The sequence below is a fragment of the Triturus cristatus genome, chromosome 7 (assembly GCF_964204655.1).
Source record: "Triturus cristatus chromosome 7, aTriCri1.1, whole genome shotgun sequence".
NCBI classification, from domain to species: domain Eukaryota; kingdom Metazoa; phylum Chordata; class Amphibia; order Caudata; family Salamandridae; genus Triturus; species Triturus cristatus.
In genome coordinates this window covers 1,347,282,394-1,347,298,586 of record NC_140590.1, presented here as the reverse complement: position 1 = coordinate 1,347,298,586, position 16,193 = coordinate 1,347,282,394, and the positions used below count along the sequence as shown (strand labels likewise).

The 16,193-nt window shown below is 44.0% G+C and overlaps 1 protein-coding gene across 5 annotated transcripts in view; it reads right to left on the bottom strand.

Moving 5' to 3' along the window:
* GSS (glutathione synthetase) overlaps positions 1 to 16,193 on the bottom strand; it is a 651,892-nt gene that overhangs the window by 401,846 nt on the left and 233,853 nt on the right. For all 5 annotated transcript variants that reach the window (XM_085619008.1, XM_085619005.1, XM_085619007.1 and 2 more), the window contains 3 exons: positions 13,268 to 13,407; positions 10,629 to 10,745; positions 1,020 to 1,100 (listed from right to left, as the gene is read on the bottom strand). In XM_085619008.1, the coding sequence (XP_085475134.1) occupies positions 1,020 to 1,100; positions 10,629 to 10,745; positions 13,268 to 13,407 (338 nt within the window). The remainder of the gene's footprint in view (positions 1 to 1,019; positions 1,101 to 10,628; positions 10,746 to 13,267; positions 13,408 to 16,193) is intronic.

The following is a 16,193-nucleotide window of genomic DNA, read 5'->3' as shown; positions in this document are numbered from 1 at the left end:
TTTAAGAGCTTTAAAAAGAATAGAAAACACTAAAGTAAAGGAATAGTTTGGAGAGCCTAGGTCTTGATGCACTATGGAATGATCCTTGTAACGCCTGTCCCAAGCTTTCTAAGAAAGCTCTAACCAAAGTGTATCATGACTCCAAGGCACCCTTACTTCGACCTTCTAAATCCTTAGGGTCTCTAACAAATCAATTCCTTCTTATGAAGAGTACTTATACCTTCGAATTGGCCCTTGACAATGTTTATCCTATAATACTTAGGAAGCTTTATTTGCAATGGAGGCACGGGTCTTTGCCAATTCGTGCTTTTACTAGTTCTTGGTCTTTGTCGTCACCCAGTATTTGCCCGGCTTGCAGATCAAGTGACGAAACTGAGCTGCATTTCATATTCTTTTGCACGGGTTATACTGAGGCACGCAGAAAATGGATTATCCCTATCTGTAGGAACCTGGGCTTCATCAGGTGCCATGAAGCCTTCAGAATTCTTAAGAGCGAAACGGCCGTGCACATTATGTTCTCAGTGGCAAAATTTTTGGGGGCTTTTTGGCACAAACGGAAAAAATATCTAAAAATGCCAATCTGATCCACTGTATGTAATTAGTATGTATTAGCCATGTGGCTGTATTAATTTTAAACATTTTACTTACTGTTGTTAAATGGTTTTATATTCATTTTATGTACTTTTATGGAGTTACTCCGAAATAAAGTTTTTTGAACTTGAACTTGAAAACACTAAAAACAATGTTAATGCACAAGAAATAGAAATATAAAAGAAGAATACCAATGTAAGTTTAAACTAAATGGACTAACCTACAATTGTAATATGACCTTTATTAAAAAAAGAAAAACCTTTCCCAATATCCACTCCAGTTATGAGAAATATTGCAGAGCTTGCCATTCTAAAGAGGGAGCATCCATGATATCCCACTGACTGTTCAACACACAGAATATTAGCTGTTTTTCACAAATTATGATTATTAAAAAGATAAGATCATCACTTATACAGAACACAGCATACCTTCTCCACAGTTCATTTTCAATGTAGCGATGGTCAAAAATATTTCTTTGGACATTTTCAACCAGAAACATCACTACAGCCCTGCAAAAGAATAGGAGCATTACGGTCAGCTTGTGTAGTGTGCACAAATATCATAAGGCATAAAGAAGCATAATATCCCAAAACCATGTTTGAATATAACCAACTCACTATTGACAAAACACACTTTTCACTGTTCATTTCTGTAAATGTAATACGGTGAAGTGCTCTCAATAAGACAGCTCATAAGCAAGCTGAAGGTGATGGTGGGTAAATAGAGCCTTATTTGGTAGTTAATTAAAACCATTACAAAATGACTATATGGATAATCTAAACAATTGTAAAAAATAAGCTTAAAGAACAAGTTACTTACCTTTGGTAACGCCTTATCTGGTGGAGACTGTCTCTAGCCGCAGATTCCTTAAATTAGAATTAGCCCCAGGCGCAGACAGGATCTGGGAATGTTTTCACGAGCTGTACCCCTGCGTGCCAGTAGGTGGCGCCGTTCGGCTCCGTGTGGTGTCGTGGGCATCATCCGTGCAGGAAATGATGTTTGCGGTGCCTATATAAGCGCAACCCAGGCGCGCTTTTCGCAACTTTTTACACCAGAAGCGCAGAGCCAGTGAGTACACTGACCACTGGTGTGGAAAACAAGGGCCATGAAAGGGGGAAGGCCCTGTCCCTAAAAATTCGTTCACAGAGCGAGGAGAATGGGTGGGTCAGTAAGGAATCTGTGGCTAGATAGAGTCTCTACCAGATAAGGCAGTACCAAAGGTAAGTAACTTGTTCATTTGAAGAGACTGCTAGCCACAGATTCCTTACCTTAGAATAGGTACCCAAGCAATGCCTCCCCAGAGGTGGGTCTGAGGACCATTTTCACACGAGGAAGTCCTGCAGGATCGCACAGGCAAAATGCCCACCTCTAAGGGCCTGACTGTCCAGGCAGAAATGTGTTTGGTAAATGTGTGCAAGGAAGCCCACGTTGCTCACTGGCAGATGTACAGGACCAGAACTCTGCATTCTAATGCAGTGGTGGTAGCTTTAGCTCTGGTGAAATTAGCATGTAAGCCCTCAGGGGGTTGCTTCTTAGCCAATGCATAACTATACAGAGCACGATCCATCAGGAGATGGTCCGCTTCTGCGCGGCCCATCCTTTCTGCGCTCCAACATACCCCACGAAGAGTTGGTCATCCACCCGAAACTCTCATGTGTGGTCCAGGCAGAACGAAAACATTCTTTTTGTGTCCAGACGGTGAAGTCACTCCTCTTCTTTGGAGGTATGAGGCAGAGCATAAAAAGTAGGTAGAGTGATGGTTTGGCCTACGTGAAATAGAGTGACTACTTTCAAAAGAAAGGAAGCCCTCGTACGAAGCACTAGTTTGTCTGGGTAGATGTTCAGGTAGGAGTCTTAGGTGACAAGGCCTGAAGTTCACTGACCCTCCGGGCACCAAGAAGGCCATCTTGATGGTAAGAAGCCTGAGAGGACAGTTATGTAAGGGCTCAAATGGAGCCCACATTAGGAACGTCAGGACTAGATTAAGGTTCCACTGAGGCATAATGAAGGGAGAAGGAGGAAACATAAGTTGCAAACCTTTCGAAAACCTAAGTAAAAAAGGGGATTGAAAAAGGGAAGGTTGGTTAGGAAACCGCAGAAAGGCAGGCATTGCATAAATATATCCCTTAACAGTGCCCAGAGCAGGACCCTGCTGGTCAAGGGGAAGAACAAGCAGGAGAGCCTGAGAAAGGGGAGCAGAAAGAGGGTCAACTTGTTTCTCTGCACACCATGCCACAAATTTGCCCCAACTGCAAGTTTATACTGTCTTGATGGAGGTATGCATGGCTGCCAGCATAACTTTGCAGACTTGTGGCAGAAAGTCGAAAGCTGTCAACTGTCATCTCTCAATCTACACGCAAGAAGGCGGAGCATTGACAGGTTCAAACAGAGAACCCTACCCTGCAGCTCCAACAGAATATCCTCCCAAAGGGCAGCCTGATTGGAGAAAAGATGGCCATGCTCAACAGCTTGGGATACTAGACTCTCTGTGCCCAATCCAGAGCCACGAGAATGACTTGGGGCCCAGTTATTCCTGATCTTCCTGAGAATTCTGGGCATAAGTGGTATAGACGGAAAGGCGTACAGGAGGCCTGATCTGCATGAGACTAAAAGCGTCTCCAAATGAGAGCCGCCGGAAAATGCCCTTCTGTTCCAGCCATGTCCAGAGGTGCTGGGCCTCTTGACAAAGGGTCCACAACCCCACACCACTCTGTTTGTTGCAGTACCACATGGCGGTGGTGTTGTCCATGAACACCTGCACCAGTCTTCCCTGGATGGAGGGCAGAAGGGCTTTCAATGTCAAATGGATCGCTCGAAGCTCCAACAGTTTGATGTGGAGTCTGGATTCTGCCAGAGACCAGAATCCTCTGATCTCCACCTCACCCAGCTTGCCCCCTCAGCCTGAAAGTGACACATCTGTCACTACTGTGAGATCTGGTTAGGAAAGGGAGAGGGGCCTGCCGCTGACCGAATTGCGGTTCATTAAGCACCACTGCAGATCTTTTGCAGTTCCCTCCGAGATCTGCACCATGTCGGAAAAATTCCCCTGAAACTGAAGCACTGATACTTCAGGTCCCATTGAACAGGCTGCATATGCCAATGGGCATGTGTCGCCAGCAGGATGCAGGAAGCCATGAGGCCCAGCAGCTTCAGAGTCAAGTCTCACTGAAATTCAGGATGGAGGCTAAAACATTAGTATCATAGCCTGAATATTCTGGACTTGCTGTTTGGAAAGATAATTCCAAAATTGCACTGTGTCCAGAACAGCTCAGATGTGACTTCGGTATGTTGATAGTGAACCCCAGCAAATGCAGGATGTCCGCCATAGTCTGGAGTTGGGAGACGACAGTCTGGGGCGAGCCCACCTTCCAACAGCCAGTCATCAAGATAGGGAAAGACTTGCGCCCCTGATCACGGCAGATGAGCTGCAACAATCACCATCACCCTGGTGAACACTCTAGAGGCGCTGGCGAGGCCAAAGGGGAACACAGCGAACTAAAGGTGCTTACTACCCATCGTGAACCGCAGGTTACGACTGTGGGCAGGCAGGACAGGAATTTGGAAATATACATCCTGCAAGTCTAAAGCTACCATCCAGTCTTCTCGGTCCAGGACAGATAGGACCTGAGCTAGAGTGAGCATTTTAAACTTCTCCATCTTGAGGAAAAAGCACATGTCTAGGATAGGATGAAGGCCTTCGTCCTTCTTGGGCATCAGAAAGTAGCAGGAATAACAACCACAACCCACTTTTGGCGTTGGCGCTCTTTCTATGGCTCCTTTGGTCAAAAGAACCATCACTTCCTGTTGGAAAAGAGATAGGTGGCCTTCTGTCGTAAATAAGTGGTATGGAAGGAGGGGTAGTCTTGAAGGGGAGGGAGTAGCCCCTAAGGGCAATCTGCAAAACCCACCTGTCCAATGTTTTGGATTGTCAGTGTAGCAGGTGATGATGAATCCTGCCACCCACTGGGTGCTCATGAAGGTAACGGGGCAGACTAGGAGGGATTGGAGGCTGCGACTGATGGAAGGTTTGGTAGACTGACACGACCGCTGGCCACCCGAGCCATGGGGCCCTGCAGGTGCCATGTCCGCAACCACACAGAGGCTGGAAAGCTTGCGCGCCGCAGTGGCTGGACGGGTAGTGAGGCAGCTATACGCCACTTCTGTGGCCACAAAAGAAGCGAAAAGCGTATTGAGAGCGATGAGTGACCATGGAAAAGCCAAAGGACCTGGCTGTAGCTCTGCTGTCTTTAAAGTGTTCTAGCGCCGGATCTGCCTGGTCTCCGAAGAGACAGGAGCCATCAAAGGGCATGCCCATAAGAGAGGATTGGACATCCCCTGAAAAGCCAGTCATTCTCAACCAGGCGTGGTAAGGCCACTGTCAATGAAACTGCTCTGCCTAGTGAGTCGGTGGTGTCTAGTCCACATCATATTGTGAACTTCGCTACATCTCTTCCATCGGCAACTGACTGAGAAAGTCGGGACCATTGGCAGAACCTGCACAATTGAATCCCACAGAGTGTGGGGATAGCGGGCCAAAGAGCAAGCAATGTTCACAGACCGCAGTGCCAAGCTGGTGCAAAAAAACATCTTCTTCTCCAAAGTGTCCAACCTCTTGGAGGCCCTGTCCGGGGAAGCAGTAGGGAATGTGCCAGAATTAAAATGGGATGTAGAGGCTTGGGCCACCACGCTCTCTGGGATAGGTTGTTGGGTGAGGAGGTTTGGGTCTCCTGGAGTGGGTCGGTGGCGGCGTGCAATCGTCCTATCCAAAGGAGCCCTTGGGTTGGGTTTAGACCAGTTTCCAAGTAGGCCGTCTATGAGGGCTTCGTTGAACATGAGTAGCAGTTCTGAGATGGACACTCCCGGTTGCAGCACCTCTGTCAAGACATTTGTCTTGACCATCACTGAGGGTAGACTAAGGTCAAGGACATCAGCTGCCCTCCACACCACCATAGCTCCATACCTTTCTACGTAGCACGGTAGGGGGAAAAAGAATGCCAGTATCTGGAGAAGTGTCCAGTTCTAGATCCTCACACCAGTCCATATTTCCTTGCTAGTATTCTTCAGGGTTCAAGCATAGTCCGTATCATTCAGATATACATTTAAGTGTCTAAAATCCAACTTCAGCAGCTGGGATGGGCCAAGAATGTGCCCTTGTGTTAGGTGCCCCACAGGCCGACATAAGGCCAAGGTCGCAGCACTCCTACAGATCCCAGGGTTGGCCTCTTCACTTAAATCACACTGCTACCTTTTTCCGCTCCACCTCCTCTGCCAGGAAATCGCTACTGGAATGGCCAGCTGTATCCTGGCTGGTGTTCAAACCAGATACCCAACACCTGCCCATATTAAAATCCATACCAAGAGCGCCACTTCAGACTTACTTTAGCTCTTGCTAGGTGAATCAGCCCTCCAAGTCGCAAGTATCAACCTCTAGAGTGCAGCCTGGACAGCAAAAGGGCATGATTAAGTGACAACTTGTAAACACAACAAGATGATGGACAGAATTCTAAAACATTTTTTAACCACTTACTCCTAGTCAAGAGATCTGGGTTGAATCCATTGTTCTTCTGCTCACTATACCACCCCAGTTCAAACCCAGCCATATGCAAATCAGTCATGACTCTGCTCCTCATGGGATCAGTCCAGCCCGGCTGGACTGTTCCCATGAGGAGCTGGGTCAAGACTGATTTGCATATGGCTGAGTCCAAACGGGGGTGGCGTGGTAAGCAAAAGAACAATGGATTAAACCCAGATCTCTTGACTGGGGGTGAGTAGTTGTAGAGTTTCAGCACTCTGTCCATCATTTTGTTGTGTTCGCTAAATGACAACTTGAGCGCTTAGCAGATGACTGCTGAGGCCCTCGTGGAGTCTAGCATCCTTGATATCTTCCAGCTATCAGATGAAGGTGGCTTTTCCCCATATCAAACTGATGAAGAAAGTAAATCTGCAAACTTGTATGAGCTTTCCGCTGCACTAAACATAATGCTATCCGCCCTCCCCGGGCAAACCTTAATCCTCGAAAGGCACCTACATTCAGCCTTAAAAGAAGAAAGCACAGTAGAAGCGATTGATGTCAACTTTTAAAAATGGAACCTACTCATAGTCCACACTTGAAAAGAGGCAACCGCGTTGCCTACAACTTGTTCATGGTCACCAATGCTCTTTCCAAACTCGCCAGTTTCCCAGCCATCCTCCTATTGGTGCGAAATGACTTTAAATACAATACATTTGCTAGTGTGGCTCAGACATTCAAACCTCCCAGAATGTTGTTCGTTAAATTGACACAGACAGAGATTGTAATTTGGACAGAAATTCACCCGAAACCTGCAGAGGACCCCCTCCCTACAAGATCACAAAGTGATCCAAAAGTGACCATGCTCTTGTCAACTGCCCCCACTTTGGTTCCAGACCATGAGAAAACAAGTAACATAACTCACCACCCATGGAATGGTGGGAAGGAAACCACCACTTAAAGCCTAGACGATCCTTTACACTGCCTATCTTCCAACTTACCAATTAAAAGGGCCAGCAGTCAAGCATCACTGGCGCAATAATCAAAAAAGGAATGCGCCACTCTGAAATCTGTAACTGAACACCTCATGACAGGAATTCAACCGATAAATAAAAACACAAACTCAGAGGCTCCGACAAGTCAAGACAACAAAGACCAATTTGTGCCATTCATGTAAAAAAAAGAACAGCAAAAGACTAATGAAGTTGAACAAAAATTACACGTTTGCAGCCGATCACCGTGTATGGACCAATGAAATCCCAAAGCCAAAATTATTCCTCCATTTTTCTTAAAAGTGGAGCAAAGTCCCTTCTGCTCACTAGCCACAAGCAAAAAATTCAACAATGATGAAGCAAGATCGCATTAATGCATCAAATTGAGAGCCCAACCACCCCATAAAGCTTCTGATCGCTTATATCAAGGCAATAATGAGGGAAACAGCAGTATGTATTCAAATTTGTGCTTGAGCCTTAAAGGCATTCGCGTCAATCCAATGACCTCACCTTGCTGACAGGGTAGGAATGTTATGCTAATAATCCATTGAAATATGAACGATTGTTGATTTGGGAGTGTCTTTAATAGTTTGAGCAATATGCTTTGATTTAGGTAATCCTAGGGTCCCTCGAGACATCAATATTATAACACGCTGCTAGTTAATCAACTTGTTTTCAAATAATTACCAAGACTTCTCTTGCGTCAGTAAAGTTGATGTTCCTATTTCTGTGGTTTCCTTTCTGCTCGTATGGCCCTGAATTTTCTCATTTAGGGATTGCGGGGATAGATCTTGCTGTGTCTTGGTGGGAGTTACTGATTTTGCAAATGTGTTTGAGAGGTAAGTAGTATCATGGTCAGTTTTGTCAACAGAATTATCCTTGGCTGGTAAATGTGAAATTTATCAGCCATACCTCCGGGGGATTTTGTGCCATCCTCTATTTGCTGTAGAAGTTGGGGTAGGTATCTTTCTGAAGCAAATTTGGACTGGAGTATTGTGGTTGAACCCTTGATGTTTTCCTCCTTCAGGGCACCTATATATACACACTGAAGCATGGGTTCTGTTCCCTGGATGCTATGGAGGGGGTATTCAAAGATTCACCAATGCTGTTTCCCTCATTATTGCCTTGATATAAGCGATCAGAAGCTTTATGGGGTGGTTGGGCTCTCAATTTGATGCATTAATGCGATCTTGCATCATCATTGTTGAATTTTTTGCTTGTGGCTAGTGAGCAGAAGGGACTTTGCTCCACTTTTAAGAAAAATGGAGGAATAATTTTGGCTTTGGGATTTCATTGGTCCATACACGGTGATCGGCTGCAAACGTGTAATTTTTGTTCAACTTCATTAGTCTTTTGCTGTTCTTTTTTTTACATGAATGGCACAAATTGGTCTTTGTTGTCTTGACTTGTCGGAGCCTCTGAGTTTGTGTTTTTATTTATCGGTTGAATTCCTGTCATGAGGTGTTCAGTTACAGATTTCAGAGTGGCGCATTCCTTTTTTGATTATTGCGCCAGTGATGCTTGACTGCTGGCCCTTTTAATTGGTAAGTTGGAAGATAGGCAGTGTAAAGGATCGTCTAGGCTTTAAGTGGTGGTTTCCTTCCCACCATTCCATGGGTGGTGAGTTATGTTACTTGTTTTCTCATGGTCTGGAACCAAAGTGGGGGCAGTTGACAAGAGCATGGTCACTTTTGGATCACTTTGTGATCTTGTAGGGAGGGGGTCCTCTGCAGGTTTCGGGTGAATTTCTGTCCAAATTACAATCTCTGTCTGTGTCAATTTAACGAACAACATTCTGGGAGGTTTGAATGTCTGAGCCACACTAGCAAATGTATTGTATTTAAAGTCATTTCGCACCAATAGGAGGATGGCTGGGAAACTGGCGAGTTTGGAAAGAGCATTGGTGACCATGAACAAGTTGTAGGCAACGCGGTTGCCTCTTTTCAAGTGTGGACTATGAGTAGGTTCCATTTTTAAAAGTTGACATCAATCGCTTCTACTGTGCTTTCTTCTTTTAAGGCTGAATGTAGGTGCCTTTCGAGGATTAAGGTTTGCCCGGGGAGGGCGGATAGCATTATGTTTAGTGCAGCGGAAAGCTCATACAAGTTTGCAGATTTACTTTCTTCATCAGTTTGATATGGGGAAAAGCCACCTTCATCTGATAGCTGGAAGATATCAAGGATGCTAGACTCCACGAGGGCCTCAGCAGTCATCTGCTAAGCGCTCAAGTTGTCATTTAGCGAACACAACAAAATGATGGACAGAGTGCTGAAACTCTACAACTACTCACCCCCAGTCAAGAGATCTGGGTTTAATCCATTGTTCTTTTGCTTACCACGCCACCCCCGTTTGGACTCAGCCATATGCAAATCAGTCTTGACCCAGCTCCTCATGGGAACAGTCCAGCCGGGCTGGACTGATCCCATGAGGAGCAGAGTCATGACTGATTTGCATATGGCTGGGTTTGAACTGGGGTGGTATAGTGAGCAGAAGAACAATGGATTCAACCCAGATCTCTTGACTAGGAGTAAGTGGTTAAAAAATGTTTTAGAATTCTGTCCATCATCTTGTTGTGTTTACAAGTTGTCACTTAATCATGCCCTTTTGCTGTCCAGGCTGCACTCTAGAGGTTGATACTTGCGACTTGGAGGGCTGATTCACCTAGCAAGAGCTAAAGTAAGTCTGAAGTGGCGCTCTTGGTATGGATTTTAATATGGGCAGGTGTTGGGTATCTGGTTTGAACACCAGCCAGGATACAGCTGGCCATTCCAGTAGCGATTTCCTGGCAGAGGAGGTGGAGCGGAAAAAGGTAGCAGTGTGATTTAAGTGAAGAGGCCAACCCTGGGATCTGTAGGAGTGCTGCGACCTTGGCCTTATGTCTGCCTGTGGGGCACCTAACACAAGGGCACATTCTTGGCCCCTCCCAGCTGCTGAAGTTGGATTTTAGACACTTAAATGTATATCTGAATGATACGGACTATGCTTGAATGGTGAGGCACCAAATGCTTCTCCTCCTCTTCGGTGGTGCAACAAATTCAGACCGGGCAAATTGCCAGTGTGGAGCGTGGTGCAGATTGGATTGACCCATGACAACTGATGGGACATATAGCTTGGTCAGTAAGATTGGGAGGAGGGAGGGAAACTTCAGATTTCCCAACAATCATGCATCTTAATGTACATTATACGAGAAGGAGGGCAGGAGGGGGCTTTAAAGAGCAGTAGGAAGGGAGAGGTCAGCAACTGACAATGCAATTCACCAAAGAGACTTGGGAGTGCGAGTGAGGGCCCAAATTTAGATTGATTCGCAACACTGGTGTGAGGGCCCAAAATCAGAGCTTGCCAAATTTCACAATAGTAAAAGGCAAAACGATAATAATTGTTCTAGTTGTGTTCTTTTTGTCACGCGCACCTGGGCAGGCAGGACTGGTGCAGCAAGCGGATACCTACTTAATTATTATCACAACTGCTATGTGTGGACTGGCTCAATAAACCATGCAAAGAGAAAGAGGAGAATAACGAACACAAAGGTTTCCTACTTTTCAGATCCGTAGAGTTTCCAAGCTTTTGCAATGCCATCAGCAATCCCCTTTGATGGGTCGTTGGGCAGCAGTTCTGAGGCCTCCTTGGATCTCCCTAGCACATTCAACACATGCCTGCAAGAAAAAGATGTTATGGGTGAGAACTCGCAGAGTTGAAGACCAGACAAAACACCGAATGTGGCTCCTGACATTTTGTAATCGCTTTTCTTATATATGCCCCGTGCAATACTCTGTCGCTCCATAAAGTTGTAACATCAGCACTTCTATCCGAAATCGAAGCAGTGGGACTCACACAAATTGTGGCCTCCTCCACACACTCCGCCGGACATACTTTAGATGGACTTTTCTCCAATCACCAACATCTTGTCCTAGGTAATATTCTCCCCCTGACGTGGACAGACCATCACGCAGTTCTTTTTGATATCCATACTAAAACTACCCCTCCCCCACTTTCCTACCCCACACCACATTTTCAATTCAAAGCCTGGAGCAACACAGACCCCCTCAAGCTCCACTCATCCTTACTTGCCTCCCAGCCGGACCTTCCACCCAATAACCCCGATCTAGCCGCCACTCACTATACACAGTGGATTAGTGACGCAGTCAATCTAGTTGTCCCCATCAAACAAAGATCTACCAACAGGATTAAGGTCTCCGCCCCCTGGTTCAGTGATTCCCTCAGGCGTGAGAAACAAAAATGCAGACATCAAGAACGTCTTTGGCGTCTAAATTACGATCCTGTCCAAAAAACCCTCTACAAACATACACTTACCAACTACAAACACCTTCTAATCGCGGCAAAAAGCAACTTCTACCGTAACCAAATCGAATCCGCACAAGATTCTTTTAAACAACTTTTTCAGGTTGTCTCCAAGTTATCAGGACAAGGAGTATCTCCTCCCATCCCTGCCTCCCAGACCCTCTGCAACTCATTGTCTTTATATTTCCAAGAGAAAGTCTCCACCATATATGACAACTTTACTTCAAATAACTCACCCCAAAAAAATAATAAGTTAGATACCAATCATCACACAGCCCCCCCCCGGTCTCCGGGATTCTACCCTCATTAATTCACCTCACCCCCCCTGCTTTGAGAAATTCAATGATGTCTCCCCTGATCTCATCTCCCACTTCCTCTCGTCAACCAAATCTGGATCACCAGATGACCCCTGCCCACCAACCACCCTCAAACTCACCCCCGACGTCATAGGCTCCACTTTAGCCAACATATTTAATTCTATGTTCAAAACGGGTGTCTACCCCTCCATATGGAAAAAGACAGTCATTAAACCTCTTATAAAAAAGACTAACCTTGACCCAGCCGACACATCTAGCTATAGACCTATCACATGTCTGCCCTTACCAGCTAAAATCGTCGAGAAAGTTATGAACTCTCAACTAGCTCACTTCATCGACGAAAATCGTTTACTAGATGACACACAATTCGGTTTTAGAAAGGGTCACGGCACGGAAACCGCCCTCCTCAAAGCATCCGATGAAATCAAAAAGATCTTGGATGCAGGAGGAGCTGCCGTTCTCATCCTGCTCGATCTCTCTGCAGCATTCGACATGGTCGACCATGCCACCTTAATAGACCGTGTCACCACCTTAGGCATCTCTCATTTGGCCAGGACTCTCCTCGCCTCATTCCTCACCGACCGATCACAATCGGTCACTTTAGGTAATTTCACCTCCCCCCCTTTCACTCTCCCTTGCGGTGTGCCACAGGGATCCTCGCTAAGCCCGACCTTGTTCAATATTTATGTGTCCGACTTGGCGAGGGTCATTAAATCCAACAACTTGAGCCTAACATCATACGCCGACGACACTCAACTTGTGCTAGCGGTCCACAACGACGGAGCCAAAGTGGCAGCCAACTTCTAGCAGGGAATGCTGGCCATAAGCTCCTGGATGGCAAACAATTGCCTCAAACTAAACTCCAGCAAGACGGAGGTGATGATCTTTGGCAATCTTTCACCCGCCTGGTCCCCTTTCTGGTGGCCAACAGACCTAGGTCCTCCCCCTTCACCCGTTACTAAAGTGCGAAACCTCGGAGTTATCTTCGACACCAAGCTCTCGTTTATGCACCATGCTGATGCAGTGGTCTCCTCAGCCTTCTACACGATCAAAATCAAAATCATAAAGAAACTTCTCCCATATGTTCCAATAACTACCGCAAAGACACTTATCAGCACACTTGTCATGTCCAAAGTAGACTACTGTAACAGCCCAGTCAAGTATTGTAGAAGAGTGATCCAGAGGTAGCAACAGCAAGTTAGAACTAGTGTAAAACTAAGCTGACAGAGAATAGATACGCTCCAAAATGTCAGCCAACACAGAGATAGACAGTCTCTCCAGCAGCAGGAAACCGAAAGGAATGATTATTGAAATTATAGGATCCAATTCAGCTAAAAAGGTGCAACAATATGTTGGTTAATAGTGAACTGTGTGTTGTACTACAATGCGTCTCATTGTCATCCAAAGTTGAAAGGGTAAAATACATCTTTATTGTCACAGTGCATGTATTAAAAGCAAAACATCTTAGACAAGCATACAATGCAAACACTATATTGTGACAAAGACCCTTTTAGTGATTCTCTAGTTATTCAATACACACATCACAGATATATCCTTACTTGTGTACTTCAGTGGTTCTCGATGTCAGGCCCCCAAAACTTGCAGCAATGGTGTTGATCTCAATTTGCTTCAGTGTTGTGGTGCCGTCAAACTCACAATGGAACATATAATCAGAGCGATTGACTCCTAAGAAAACAGACTGACAGAAATAAAACACATGCTAAAATTAGAAACCAATCTTGATCACATTACATAAATGTCCCAACATGTATACACTCTATTAAACCTGAAAAGAAAAGCAGGATAAACCTAAAGGGTTTTTAATGAAATATACAACAACATGTTTACATTTTCTTTTACAGACTGTGATCCATATATCATATGGAGCTTTTGCTAAATTGCAAGATAATGAAAAATAAATCAGCAAGCATCACAAAGTGAAAAGAACATTTGCTTATTGTCTACAAATTTCACCAACAACGTTTTTTTCTAAATACAGATTTTCAGTTATATTGGGATAATAAATTCAGAGCTTTACAAAACAGTCCTCATTTGAATGTAGGTTACTCGAACTTGTATCTATCATTTCCACCACACTATGCTAAATTTCACCTACCAATCACAGAGGGATCATCTTTCCTTTGTATAACATAGTATTGAGCACATTTCTCCCCAACTCTACCTATCCTCAAATACTTGTTAAATTGGTAAGAGTCACCTTAGTTGAGGTGACTTTTAGTAACTCAGCTGCCTTGTGATTCTCTGACGCCCTCTGCAACAATATTCTTAACGTAACATTACAATAGGCCTACCCATGAGGAAGGTTCCATACTCCATCTCATCATTTCCAAAGATATCCTACTGGCTGTAAACACTAACCTGTGGCTTGGTCCTACCATTTCCAAATACCTTTTACCTTCCTCTATTCTAAAATCATGAAAACTGAACCAAAAGTTTTTACGCAGATATTTCTTGCATCAGAACATTGTCTGTGGATAACTACTCATGTCCGCGGAATATCATTATATTGTACCCCGCTTTGCTGCTTTGGTGAGTTTTTTTGCAATATTTGATATTGTGCATTGGTTGAATGTGTCTTATCCATCTCCTTCCTCACCCCTCTTCCCGCTTTTTCTATTTCCATTCCTCCCCCCCTCTCTATCCCTCCTTTCTTTTTCCTTCCCTTTTCTCCCACCACTCCTTCCTTCCGCCTTGTCTTTTCTTCCCCCCTCTTTTTTCCACTTTTTTCCCTTTTCCTTTCTCCTTCCTCCTTTTCTTACCTTTCTTGTATAAGCTCGTGGTTTTATCTGGAGAATCTCTCTTGCCTTAAAAAATGATCTCCACATAGCCATATACCCCGGATAGGGACTATATATGCCCTCCTTTTTTTATATACGTATTAGTCATATATCTGTTCTATATATGTATATACAAATACTGTTTGGGTTTTTTTATTGTGAAATATATATGTGATATAAATTTTTGTCTTCTCTTATCGTTAAAGTACATTTGTATTTATTGGGTTCTGATATATGTTGTTTATAATAATAATCTTTTATTATTTATGTTCTTTGTGCATCTAGCAGGTCCGTCAATTTTGATTATCGTAAGCATGTATTTTTTTGTGTTATGTGACGTTCTTTTGTGTCATTGGTGTTATTTATATGTTGTTACGTTGCATGTTTTCAGCCTTGAAGAAGTTCCAGTGTGGAACGAAACGCGTTGGCTGTGGGTCTCTTACGAGAAAATTAAAAAGAAAATATCCAAGATATTGTTTGGACTTGGACTTCTTACTGGTGCACCTTCCCCTTTTGCTTTTCCATGAAAACTGAACAATCCAGAAAAATTTTGACTTTGGCCATTGACAACAACTACAGGGTCATCACCAATCTAGCAGCAAGAATCACTAGAAAAAGTCTCCTCATCATTAAACTCAAAAATGGCAGCAGGTTAATTGGGGATGTTTTGATGAATGCATGGTCGCTGGATAATACCACAACGGTTTCTTTATTTAAACATTGATGAACTGACACGTCACTAGAGAAATCCAGAACTGTTTTACAAACAGGAACAATTTCAAACCAAGGATATACACAAGGTCAGATTGAAGATTTTAAAGAGGAGGAACCCAGTAAATGAAATTTTACAATTGGAAAAAACCTAAAACTTGTGAAGAGCGATTATCTAACATTCTTACGTTTTTGCCCTTTTTCACATTCATTAAGCTGCCCCTCACAATATCCAATTTTCCATCCCTGTGATAATGATTCTAAGGAAACAATGCATTTCTTGCCTGCTGTGCACTTTAGAATTATGTGTAGAACTGTTCACTCCAAAACTTTAAATTAATCACAGTTGAAGTTTCAAGACTCCACTGATACCCTTATTAATGCTCACATCTCTTTCGGAGTGCTTCACTGTAGTTAAACCTATTCAAGATGCTTTTCAATATTTCAATACAGTTTGCAATTAGAGGTTTATATGATAAATTGTATTTTCAACATATTTACCAAAGTATACATCAACTTAACTTTTTTGTAATTCTTCTAACTCTAGGCAAGTGTGATCTTTTACAATTTTACAATTATATTCACTGCTGTAAAATGATTTTATGATGTGTTAAAACCACCAACAGTAAATGTATTTTTATGATAAAGATGATCTTCTTTTCTCTCATTGCATTTACACATTATGAGATATAATCAATAAAGTAGCTCTCCTGAAATAAAAAAATAAGAATACAAAACAGTAGTGTACCTGTTAAACTGAAGATCTTAAGAAAGAATGCCTCGTTACCCGAAAATCTCATTGCCCTTAGGCCCTACTGTCCTCGTCACAGTGAGACCCTGGTCGCCATTGCGCCGCTCCAAGCTGACATAATTTAGCTACTCTAAGGACCCAACTAGAACCCCACATAGGATACTTGTGTGTGCAGCAACAGAGCCCCTCCTCGGGCCCCTGAGCGATCCCCACGAGTGGCAGCTG